Source organism: Somniosus microcephalus, chromosome 13, assembly GCF_052327205.1.
Source record: "Somniosus microcephalus isolate GS21.2 chromosome 13, FLI_Smic_1.0, whole genome shotgun sequence".
NCBI lineage: Eukaryota > Metazoa > Chordata > Chondrichthyes > Squaliformes > Somniosidae > Somniosus > Somniosus microcephalus.
In genome coordinates, this window is record NC_140999.1 from 73,255,725 (window position 1) to 73,270,199 (window position 14,475).

General features: G+C 42.0%; 1 protein-coding gene across 3 annotated transcripts in view; it reads right to left on the reverse strand.

Annotated features, from left to right (window-relative positions):
• LOC147108420 (tropomyosin alpha-1 chain) overlaps positions 1-14,475 on the reverse strand; it is a 177,105-nt gene that overhangs the window by 92,028 nt on the left and 70,602 nt on the right. For all 3 annotated transcript variants that reach the window (XR_015080589.1, XM_086005040.1, XM_086005041.1), the window contains exon 2: positions 4,107-4,232. Coding sequence is in view for 2 of the 3 variants with exons in the window: in XM_086005040.1 (XP_085861166.1) it covers positions 4,107-4,232 (126 nt within the window). In the remaining variant the exon portion in view is untranslated. The remainder of the gene's footprint in view (positions 1-4,106; positions 4,233-14,475) is intronic.

The following is a 14,475-nucleotide window of genomic DNA, read 5'->3' on the forward strand; positions in this document are numbered from 1 at the left end:
TCGGAGCTGATGGACCACATGCTGGCCCTCCTGGGCACACACAGGCTGTGCTTCATCTTCAAGGAACTGTTCCTTCAACAGCTGCCAGGTCAGGTACGGTCGGCTTTAGCCAACTCTTCCACTACCGATTTCCGTGACCTGGCCAAGGAGACCGACAAATTTTTCTCTGCCGGGCAACAGTACTGCGCGGCCATGCGGAGCCCTGCCCCCACTGATACAGTCCAACGGCGGCAACCCTCAAGCCTCTGCTTCTACCATGCGCAGTTCAGCCCCAAAGCCAGGAAGTGCCAGCCCCCGTGCAGTTTTCCCATGTCGAAACAAACTAAAGACCACTCGTTGGCTGCTATGGCTGTTGGCCGTTTAGGCAGTTTGTTGTTTATTACAGACACAGACTCCGGACGTTGTTTCCTTTGCGACACGGGCGCCCCGGTGAGCGTCCTGCCCGCGTCAACCATAGACATTCAAGGGGGGAACCAAGGCCCCGTCCTCGAAGCCACCAATGGCAGTTCCATCTGCACCTTCGGGAAACGAAACGTGGCGCTTTGTTTTGGTGGGCAGCGGTTCACCTGGGACTTTGTCACAGCAAAAGTGTCCACCCCCCTTCTCAGCGCTGACTTCCTCTGCGCCAATGGCCTTTTGGTGGATGTCAAGAACCGATGTCTCATCAACGCGGAAACCTTCAGCTCACTCCCATGTTCCCTCAGCGGGTCCAGCACGACGCAGTTGTCCAGCGCATTTTCGGCCTCCGACGAGTTTTCCCGCCTCCTCGCCCAGTTCCCGGACCTCACGAAGCCCACGTTCTTGTCCGCCGCCACCAAGCACGGGTAGAACACCACATCTCGACCACCGGTCCGCCCGCCTACGCCCGCGCTCGGCGCCTCGACCCGGGGAAGCTCGCCATCGCCAAAGCCGAGTTCGACACCATGGAGCGCCTCGGCATCATCCGCTGGTCGAACAGTCTGTGGGCTTCGCCCCTCCACATCGCCCCGAAACCAGGCGACGGGTGGCGCCCATGCGGAGATTACCGGCGCCTCAACGACGCGACAACCCCCGACCGCTATCCGATTCCACACATTCAGGACTTTTCCGCCCACCTGGCCGGGAAAGTGGTATTCTCGAAAGTGGACCTCGTCCGGGGTTACCACCAGGTCCCTGTCCGGCCGCAGGACGTCCCGAAAACCGCGGTGATCACCCCGTTCGGGCTGTTCGAATTCCTCCGCATGCCATTCGGCCTCAAAAACACTGCACAGGCTTTTCAACGCCTAATGGACACCGTGTTACGGGACCTGACAATCCTGTTCGTATACCTGGACGACATCCTCATCGCCAGCGCCTCCAGGACGGAGCATGTGTCCCACCTCCGGACCCTCTTCGAACGACTCAGCCAACACGGCCTAATCGTCAACCCGGCCAAGTGCCAGTTCGGGCTGTCCTCAATCGACTTTCTCGGGCACCGCATCATGAAGGACGGGGCGGTGCCACTGCCATCGAAAGTGGAGGCCGTGATGGACTTCCCACGACCCCTCACCGTGAAGGCCCTGCAGGAGTTTTTGGGCATGGTGAACTTTTACCATCGTTTCGTCCCCCGAGCAGCCCAGCTTATGCGGCCCCTTTACGAGGCCCTCAAAGGCAAGCCCGACAAACTCGCCGTCGACTGGTCCGATGAGATGGCCAATTCTTTCACGGACACGAAAAGGGCCCTGGCTAACGCGACCATGCTGGCGCATCCGTTACCTGATGCGCCTATCGCTCTCACCACCGACGCCTCGGACTATGCGGTCGGCGCCGTCCACGAACAGTGGGTCAACGGCGCCTGGCAGCCGCTCGCCTTCTTCAGCCGGCAGCTCCGCCCCAACGAGCGGAAGTACAGCACCTTTGGTTGCGAGCTTCTCGGCCTCTACCTCGCCGTCGGACACTTCCGTTTCCTGCTGGAGGCTCGCCCGTTCACAGCGTTCGTGGACCACAAACTGTTGACCTTCGCCATGGCCAAAGCCTCCGAGCCGATGTCGGCCCGTCAGCAACGCCAGTTGGCCTTCATCTCGGAGTTTACAATGGATATCCAGCATGTGGCTGGGAAAGACAACCTCGTCACCGACTGTCTCTCCTGAGCCGTCGCCAGCGCCGTGCACCTCGGCATCGACTACACCCGCATGGCGGCCAATCAGGCCTCCGACCCGGACGTCCAGGCCTACAGGACGGCGGTCATGGGCTTTCAACTAGTGGACGTCGCGTTCGACGCTGCCGGCACCACACTTCTGTGCGACGTCTCCATTGGGCAGCCATGTCCCATCGTGCCCGAAGGGTGAAGACGGCAAGTTTTTGACGCCGTCCATAATCTTTCCCACCCGGGCAGGAAGCCGTCACAGAAGCTGGTGATGGCTAAGTTCGTCTGGCACGGGCTCAGGAAAGACGTTCGCGACTGGGCCAGCACCTACGTGGTATGCCAACGCTCGAAAGTACATTGCCATACTAAGGCCCCGTTGGCGCCTTTCGCGGTGCCCGAGAGGCGGTTCGACCACGTTAATGTGGACCTGGTGGGGCCCCTGCCGCCCTCCCGCGGGTTCACCCACCTCCTCACAATGGTCGACAGAACCACCCGATGGCCGGAAGCCATCCCGCTGTCTTCCACGACGGCCGCCGATGTGGCTCGGGTGTTCATCAGCACTTGGATCGCCCGGTTCGGCGCCCCATCCGACATTTCCTCCGACCGGGGGCCCCAGTTCACGTCAGAGCTCTGGAACGCTGTCGCCCGAGGCCTCGGGTTGAGACTCCACTGCACCACAGCATACCACCCTCAGGCTAACGAGCTGTGCAAATGGTTTCATCGCTCCATGAAGGCCGCGCTCCGGGCCAGCCTCTGGGACGACAGCTGGATCGACAGACTCCCATGGGTCATGCTGGGACTCAGGACCGCTCCCAAGGAGGACATCCAGTCTTCGTCCGCCGAGCTCGTCTATGGACAGCCGCTGTGGGTTCCCGGGGATTTCGTCCCCAATGCAACGGAACCTTGGTCCACAGCCCATCAGCGGTCCGACCTTCTGGACAACGCCAAGGTTTTCGCGCCGGTGCCCACATCGCAGCACGGCCTCCCGCAGTCCCACATTCTGCTCGACCGTCATGAGGCGGAGTACGGTTTCGTCCACCACGACGCCCACCGGGGACCTCTTCAGCCACCCTACGATGGACCATTCCGCGTCCTGGAAACCGGGGACAAGACCTTCATAGTGGATGTCGGCGGTAAGCCGGACTGCATTTCCGTGGACCGTCTTAAGCCAGCCCACTTGGATCTGGACTGACCCGTTGAGTTGGCACAGCCCCCGAGGCGGGCCGACCGCTGGTTTCTGCCCCCTCAGTCCACCACTGGGCGCCCGAGGTCCCTCCGATGAACCCCCCAGTTCCCGCCCCGGAATTGAGGAGCCGTTCCAGCCGTGTGATCCGGCCCCCCCAACGACTGACATTGCCAGTGCTAGTGAATTCTGGGGGGACGTATGTGGCGGAGACCACATAGGGACAATAACACAATGTATAGCCAATGCTGTTATATGTACCTAAACACAATTCACCGTGTATAGCAATATTGTGATATGTACGTTCTGGGTTGGGTTATTGGTGCAGCGTCACTTTAAGAGCGTCGGTAGCGTGATGACGTCATGACGTCGGTTGCGTGATGATGTCATAGCCCCTGCACGGGGCTGAGACTTCAGACTCGTGGAGAGTGATTAAAGTAAGAAATGTTTTGCCTTTGCTTAAACAAAAGTCTCTGCCTGTTGTTTTCTATCGACCCCAACACTGGTAAATATCTTCTGTATTCTCTCCTAGGATTGAACATCCTTCCTAAAGTGTGATACCCAGAATTGAACACAATACTCCAGCTGAGGCCAAACCAGTGATTTACAAAGGTTTAGCATAACTTCCATCTGATCTGTTCTATTTCAAACCCACCCAATCATAAGGGCAGCTCCTTCAAAGTACTTGTCCCAGGAGTCACTACGCGCTTTAATCTACATGCCCTGATGCCCCTATATCTCTTCCATCAAAAAAACCACCCCTTCCCTTCTCAGAATGATTCATGAGGGAGGAGGTCAGCGACATTTCTAATTACGTACATCAGAAGCTGCCTTCTCAGATTGTTCCAGTTTTTCCTGGGCAGTTTTGAGTCCCTCTGATAATTTGTCCAGTTCATCCTCTGTGCCCTTCATTTTCTTCTGTTGGCCCATCAGTTCCTCTTCAACCTAGCCGGAGAAAGAAAGGGAAACAATAGAGTCACATCTCATCCATAACACACTGTGACTCCACCGGAGACAAATTTCAATTCTATTTTCTCAATAGATCATTAAATGTCTGTACGTTGATTGATCAATGATCTTTACATATCAATAAGAATCATTTTAGATTTTAGTTTCCATTATTAAATTGTATTCTCCTTCCTTAAGAGAACACAACTTACTTCAATGCAACCCCATTATAATCTACACTGTATCACACTATCCCATTATACTCAACACTGTATCACACTATCTCATTATAATCTACACTGTATCACACTATCTCATTATAATCTACACTGTATCACACTATCCCATTATAATCTACACTGTATCACACTATCCCATTATAATCTACACTGTATCACACTATCCCATTATAATCTACACTGTATCACTCTATCCCATAATAATCTACACTGTATCACACTATCCCATTATAATCTACACGGTATCACACTATCCCATTATAATCTACACGGTATCACACTATCTCATTATAATCTACACTGTATCACTCTATCTCATTATAATCTACACTGTATCACACTATCTCATTATAATCTAAACTGTATCACTCTATCCCATTATAATCTACACTGTATCACACTATCTCATTATACTCTACACTGTATCACACTATCTCATTATAATCTACACTGTATCACACTATCTCATTATAATCTACACTGTATCACTCTATCCCATAATAATCTACACTGTATCACACTATCCCATTATAATCTACACGGTATCACACTATCTCATTATAATCTACACTGTATCACTCTATCTCATTATAATCTACACTGTATCACACTATCTCATTATAATCTAAACTGTATCACTCTATCCCATTATAATCTACACTGTATCACACTATCTCATTATACTCTACACTGTATCACACTATCCCATTATAATCTACACTGTATCACACTATCTCATTATAATCTACACTGTATCACACTATCTCATTATAATCTACACTATATCACACTATCTCATTATAATCTACACTGTATCACACTATCTCATTATAATCTACACTGTATCACTCTATCTCATTATAATCTACACTGTATCACACTATCTCATTATAATCTAAACTGTATCACTCTATCCCATTATAATCTACACTGTATCACAATATCTCATTATAATCTACACTGTATCACACTACCTCATTATACTCTACACTGTATCACACTATCTCATTATAATCTACACTGTATCACACTATCTCATTATAATCTACACTGTATCACACTATCTCATTATAATCTAAACTGTATCACTCTATCCCATTATAATCTACACTATATCACACTATCTCATTATAATCTACACTGTATCACACTACCTCATTATACTCTACACTGTATCACACTATCTCATTATAATCTACACTGTATCACACTATCTCATTGCATTGTACACTGTATCACACTATCTCATTATAATCTACACTGTATCACACTACCTCATTATACTCTACACTGTATCACACTATCTCATTATAATCTACACTGTATCACACTATCTCATTATAATCTACACTATATCACACTATCTCATTATAATCTACACTGTATCACACTACCTCATTATACTCTACACTGTATCACACTATCTCATTATAATCTACACTGTATCACACTACCTCATTATACTCTACACTGTATCACACTATCTCATTATAATCTACACTGTATCACACTATCTCATTATAATCTACACTGTATCACACTATCTCATTATAATCTACACTATATCACACTATCTCATTATAATCTAAACTGTATCACTCTATCCCATTATAATCTACACTGTATCACACTACCTCATTATACTCTACACTGTATCACACTATCTCATTATAATCTACACTGTATCACACTATCTCATTATAATCTACACTGTATCACACTATCTCATTATAATCTACACTGTATCACACTATCTCATTATAATCTACAATGTATCACTCTATCCCATTATAATCTACATTGTATCACACTATCACTTTTTAATCTACACTGTATCACACTATCTCATTATAATCTGTACTGTATCACACTATCACTATATAATCTACACTGTATCACACTACCTCATTATACTCTACACTGTATCACACTATCTCATTATAATCTACACTGTATCACACTATCTCATTATAATCTACACTGTATCACACTAGCCCATTATAATCAACACTGTATCAAACTATCTCATTATAATCTACAATGTATAACACTATCTCATTATAATCTACATTGTATCACACTATCCCATTATAATCTACACTGTATCATGCTATCTCATTATAATCTACACTGTATCACACTACCCGATGATAATCTACACTGTCTCACAATATTTCATTATAATCTACACTGTAGCACATGATCCCATTATAATCTACACAGTATAACACTATCCCATTATAAGCTACACTGTATCACACTATTCCATTATAACCGACACTGTATCACACTATTTCATTATAATCTACACTGTATCACACTATCTTATTAAAATCTACACTGTATCACACTACCTCATTATAATCTACACTCTATCACAGTATCTCATTATAATCTATACTGTATCGCAGTGTTCCATTGTAATCTACGTTGATTCACACAATGTCATTATAATCTACACTGTATCATACTACCCCATTATAATCTAAACTGTATCACACTATCCCATTATAATCTACACTGTATCACACTATCTCATTATAATCTAGACTGCATCACACTATCCCAATATAATCTGCACTGTATCACACTATTCCTTTATAATCTACACTGTATCACACAATCTCATTATAATCTACACTGTATCACACTATCCCAGTATAATATACACTGTATCACACTATCCCATTATAATCTACACTGTATCACACCATCCCATTATAATCTACACTGTATCACACTATCTCATTATAATCTAGACTGTATCACTCTATCCCATTATAATCTACACTGTATCACACTATCTTAATTATAATCCACACTTTATCACACACTATCATTATAATCTACACTCTATCATATTATCTCATTATACTCTACACTGTACCACACTTTCCCATTATAATCTACACTGTATCACACTATCCTAGTATAATATACACTGTATCACACCATCCCATTATAATCTACATTGTAACACATTATCTGACTACAACCTACACTGTATCGCACTAGTGCAGTATAATCTACACATTATCACACTATCTCAATATAATCTACACTGTATCACACTATCTCATTATAATCTACACTGTATCACACTATCTCATTATAATCTACACTGTATCACACTATCTCATTATAATCTAAACTGTATCACTCTATCCCATTATAACCTACACTGTATCACACTATCTCATTATAATCTACACTGTACCATACTATCTCATTATAATCTACATTGTATCACACTATCCCATAATAATCTACACTGTATCACACTATCTCATTATAATCTAAACTGTATCACTCTATCCCATTATAATCTACACTGTATCACACTATCTCATTATAATCTAAACTGTATCACTCTATCCCATTATAATCTACACTGTATCACACTATCTCATTATAATCTACACTGTATCAAACTATCTCATTATAATCTACACTGTATCACACTATCTCATTATAATCGACACTGTATCACACTTTCACTTTTTAATCTAAACTGTATCATTCTATCTCATTATAATCTGAACTGTATCACACTATTGCAGTATAATCTACACTGTATCACACTATCCCATTATAATCTACAGTGTCACACTAACCCATTACAATCTACACTGTATCACACTAGCCCATTATAATCAACGCTGTATCAAAATATCTCATTATAATCTACACTGTATCAAACTATCTCATCATAATATACATTGTATCACACTATCCCATTATAATCTACACTGTCTAATGGTATCTCATTATAATCTGTACTGTATCACACTATCACTATATAATCTACACTGTATCACACTATCCCATTATAATCTACACTTTTTCACACTATGTCATTATAATCTACACTGTATTAAACTATCTCATTATAATCTACACTGTATCACACTGTCCGATTATAATCTACACTGTCTCACACTATCTGATTATAATCTACACTGTAGCACATGATCCCATTACAATCTACACAGTATAACACTATCCCATTATAAGCTACACTGTATCACGCTATTCCATTATAACCTACACTGTATCCCACTATCTCATTATAATCTACACTGTATCACACTATCTTATTAAAATCTACACTGTATCACACTATCTCATTATAATCTACACTGTATCACACTATCTCATTATAATCTACACTGTATCACGCAATCTCATTATAATCTACACTGTATCACACTATCCCATTATAATATGCACTTTATCACACTATCTCATTATAATGTACACTGTATCACACTATCTCTTTATAATCTACACTGTATCATGCAATCTCATTATAATCTACACTTTATCACACTATCCCATTATAATCTACACTGTATCACACTATCCCATTTTAATCTACACTGTATCACACTATCTCATTATAATCTAGACTGTATCACACTATCCCAATATAATCAACACTTTATCACACTATTCCTTGATAATCTACACTGTATCACACTATCTCGTTATAATCTACACTGTATCACACTATCTCATTATAATCCACACTGTATCACACTATCTTATTATAATCTACACAGTAACACACTATCTCATTATAATCTACACTGTATCACACTATCTCATTATAATCTACACTGTATCACACTATCTCATTATAATCTACACTGTATCACACTATCTTATTATAATCTACACTGTATCAGACTATCTCATTAGAATCTACACTGTATCCCTCTATCCCATTATAATCTAAACTGTATCACACTATCCCATTATAATCTACACTGTATCACACTATCTTAATTATAATCTATACTTCATCACACACTATCATTATAATCGACACCCTATCACATTATCTCATTATATTCTACACTGTACCACACTTTCCCATTATAATCTACACTTTATCACACTATCCCAGTATAATCTACACTGTATCAACCTATCTCATTATAATCTGTACTATATCACACTATCCCAGTATAAACTACACTGTATCACACTATCTCATTATAATCTACACTGTATCACACTATTCCTTTATAATCTACACTGTATCACACAATCTCATAATAATCTACACTGTATCACACTATCTCATTATAATCTACACTGTATCACACTATCTCATTATAATCTACACTGTATCACACAATCTCATAATAATCTACACTGTATCACACTATCTCATTATAATCTACACTGTATCACACTATCTCATTATAATCTACACTGTATCATGCAATCTCATTATAATCTACACTGTATCACACTATCTCATTATAATCTACACTTTATCACACTATCTCATTATAATCTACACTGTATCACACTATCTCTTTATAATCTACACTGTATCATGCAATCTCATTATAATCTACACTGTATCACACTATCCCATTATAATCTACACTGTATCACACTATCTCATTATAATCTACACTGTATCACACTATCTCATTATAATCTAAACTGTATCACACTATCTCATTATAATCTACACTGTATCACACTATCCCATTATAATCTACACTGTATCACACTATCTCATTATAATCTACACTGTATCACATTATCCCATTATAATCTAAACTGTATCACAGTATCCCATTATAATAAGAACATAACAACATAAGAACATAAGAAATAGGAGCAGGAGTAGGCCAATTGGCCCCTCGAGCCTGCTCCGCCATTCAATAAGATCATGGCTGATCTGACCCTAACCGCCAATCCACTATCACAGAACCATCTCCTGAATCTAACAGAATTAGACACACGAAATAGGAGCAGGATCAGGGTACATGGCCCCTGGGCCCGCTCCGCTACCCATAGGGCCATGACCGCTCCGAACCTAGACTCAAGTCCAAATTCCTGCCCGCTCCCCGTAACCCTTAATTCCCTTTACTTCTAGGAAACTGTCTATTTCTGTTTTAAATTTACGTAATGATGTAGCTTCTACAGCTTTTTGGGGCAGCATATTCCATGGACCTACCACCCTCTGAGTGAAGTAGTTCCTCCTCATCTCAGTTTTGAAAGAGCAGCCCCTTATTCTAAGACTATGCCCCCTAGTTCTAGTTTCACCCATCATTGGGAACATCTTTCCCGCATCCACCCGATCCAACCCCTTCACAATCTTATATGTTTCAATAAGATCGCCTCTCATTCTTCTGAACTCCAATGAGTAGAGTCCCAATCTACTCAACCTCTCCTCATATGTCCTTCCCCTCATCCCCGGGATTAACCGAGTGAACCTTCTTTGTACTGACTCGAGAGCAAGTATGTCCTTTCTTAAGTATAGAAACATAGAAACATAGAAGATAGGAGCAGGAGTAGGCCATTCAGCCCTTCGAGCCTGCTCCGCCATTCAAGGAGATCATGGCTGATCATCCAAACCCTAGCACCCAGTCCCTACACCGACAGCCATCCCACCCAAGCTCTATCCCCGTAACCCCACGTATTTAATCCCCCCTAACACTAAGGGCCAATTTTTTTATCATGGCCAATCAACCTAACCTGCACATCTTTGGACTGTGGGAGGAAACCGGAGCACCCGGAGAAAACCCACGCAAACACGGGGAGAATGTGCAAACTCCACACAGACAGTCACCCGAGGCCGGATTTGAACCCGGGTCCCTGGCGCTGTGAGGCAACAGTGCTAACCACTATGCCACCGTGCTGCCAAAACAGTACGCAGTATTCCAGGTGCGGTCTCACCAATACCTTGTACAACTGAAGCAATACCTCCCTATTTTTATATTCTATCCCCCTAGCAATGAAAGCCAACATTCCATTGGCCTTCTTAATCACTTGCTGCACCTGCATACTAACCTTTTGAGTTTCGTGCACCAGGACCCCCAGATCCCTTTGTACTTCAGTACTTTCCAGTTTCTTGCCATTAAGATAATAACTTGCTCTATGATTTTTCCTGCCAAAGTGCATAACCTCACACTTTCCAGTATTGTATTCCATCTGCCAAATCTCTGCCCACTTACTTAGCCTGTCGATGTCCCCTTGCAGGTTTTTTATGTCCTCCTCACTCACTACTTTCCCTCCCATCTTAGTATCATCTGCAAACTTTGATATGTTACACTCGGTCCCCTCCTCCAAATCATTAATATAGATTGTAAAGAGTTGGGGACCCAGCACTGACCTCTGCGGAACACCACTAGTTACTGATTGCCAGTCTGAGAATGAACCATTTATCCCAACTCTCTGCCTTCTGTTAGATAGCCAATCCTCTATCCATGCCAGAAAACTACCCCCAATCCCGTGATTTTTTATCTTAAGCAATAATCTTTTGTGTGGCTCCTTGTCAAATGCCTTTTGGAAGTCTAAATACACTACGTCCACTGGTTCCCCTTTATCCACCCTATACATTACTTCCTCAAAGAACTCCAGCAAATTTGTCAAACATGACTTCCCCTTCATAGAACCATGCTGACTTTGTCCTATTAAATTATGATTATCCAAATGTCCTGTTACTGTCTCCTTAATAATGGACTCCAAAATTTTACCTGCCACAGATGTTAGGCTAACCGGTCTATAGTTTCCAGCCTTCTGTCTACTGCCCTTTTTAAATAAGGGTGTTACATTAGCAGTTTTCCAGTCTGCCGGGACCTTTGCCGAGTCCAGGGAGTTTTGGAAAATTATTACCAATGCATCCACAATCCCTACCGCCACTTCCCTCAAGACCCTAGGATGTAAGCCTTCAGGTCCAGGTGATTTATCCGCCTTGAGTCCCATTATTTTACCGAGTACCACTTCCTTAGTGATTTTGATCGTGTTTAGCTCCTCCCCCCCTTTAGCCCCCTGTTTGTCCAGTGTTGGAATATTCTTAGTGTCTTCTACTGTAAAGACTGATGTAAAATATTCATTCAGTGTTTTTGCCATCTCCATATTTCCCACCATTAATTTCCCAGCCTCATCCTCTAAGGGACCAACATTTACTTTAGCCACCCTTTTTCTTTTTATATAACTATAAAAACTCTTACGATCTGTTTTTATATTTTTTGCTAATTTACTTTCATAATCTATCTTCCCTTTCTTAATCAATCTTTTTGTTATTTTTTGCTGTCTTTTAAAGTTTCCCCAATCCTCTTTCCTCCCACTAGATTTGGCTACCTTATATGCCCTTGTTTTTAGTCGAATACTATCCTTAATTTCTTTACTTAGCCACGGATGGCTGTCTTTTCTTTAACACCCTTTTCTTCTCAGTGGAATATATATTTTTTGGAAGTTGTAAAATAACTCCTTAAATGTACACCACTGATCATGTATCGTCTTACCCTTTAATCTATTTTCCCAATCCACTCTACTCATACCTTCATAGTCTCCTTTATTCAAGCTTAGCACGCATGTTTGAGATCCAACCTTCTCACCCTCTAATTGAATATGGAATTCAACCATGTTATGGTCACTCATTCCAAGGGGATCCTTTACTAGGACATTTTTAATTAATCCCGTCTCGTTACACAGGACCAGATCTAAGGTTGCTTGCCGCCTGGTCGGTTCAGTTACATACTGCTCAAGAAACCCATCCCTAATACAGTCAATGAACTCATCCTCAAGGCAGCCCTGCCCAATTTGATTTGTCCAATTAATATGATAGTTAAAATCCCCCATAATTATAGATGTTCCCTTATTACAAGCCTCAACTATTTCCTGATTGATACTCCATCCAACAGAGTTGCCACTGTTCAGAGGCCTATAGACTACACCCACTAGTGTTTTTTTCCCCTTATTATTCCTTACCTCCACCCAAACTGTTTCATTATCCTGATCTTTGACCCAATATCATTTCTCTGTATTACAGTGATTCCTTCCTTTATTAACATATAGCCACCCCACCTCCCCTTCCTTCCTGCCTGTCCTTCCTGATCGTTAAATAACCTGGTATGTTTAATTCCCAGGCATTGTCACCCTGCAGCCATGTTTCTGTAATGGCCACAAGATCATACCCATATCTAGACTGTATCACACTATCTCATTATAATCTACAATGTATCACACTATTCCTTTATAATCTACACTGTATCACACAATCTCATAATAATCTACACTGTATCACACTATCTCATTATAATCTACACTGTATCACACGATCTCATTATAATCTACACTGTATCACACAATCTCATTATAATCTACACTGTATCACACAATCCCATTATAATCTACACTGTATCACACTATCTCATTATAATCGACACTGTATCACACTACTTTATTATAATCTACACTGCATCACACTATCCCAGTATAATGTACACTGTATCACACCATCCCATTATAATCTACACTGTAACACACTATCTGACTATAATCTACACTGTATCGCACTAGCGCAGTATAATCTACACATTATCACACTATCTCATTATAATCTACACTGTATCACACTATCCCATTATAATCTACACTGTATCACACTATCTTAATTATAATCTACACTTTATCACACACTATCATTATAATCTACACTCTATCACATTATCTCATTATATTCTACACTGTACCACACTTTCCCATTATAATCTACACTGTATCACACTATCCCAGTATAATCTACACTGTACCACACTATCTCATTACAATCTACACTGTATCAACCTATCTCATTATAATCTAAACTATATCACACTATCCCATTATAATCTACACTGTATGACACTATTCCATTATATTCTACACTGTATCACACTATCCCATTATAATCTACACAGTATAACACTTTCCCATTTTAATCTACACTGTATCACACTATCCAATTATAATATACACTATATCACACTATCTCATTACAATCTACACTGTATCACACTATCCCATTATAATCTACACAGTATAACACTATCCCATTATAATCTACACTGTATCACAATATCTCATTATAGTCTACACTGTATCACACTATCCCAATATAATCTACACTGTATCACACTATTCCTTTATAATCTACACTGTATCACACTATCCCAATATAATCTACACTGTATCACACTATTCCTTTATAA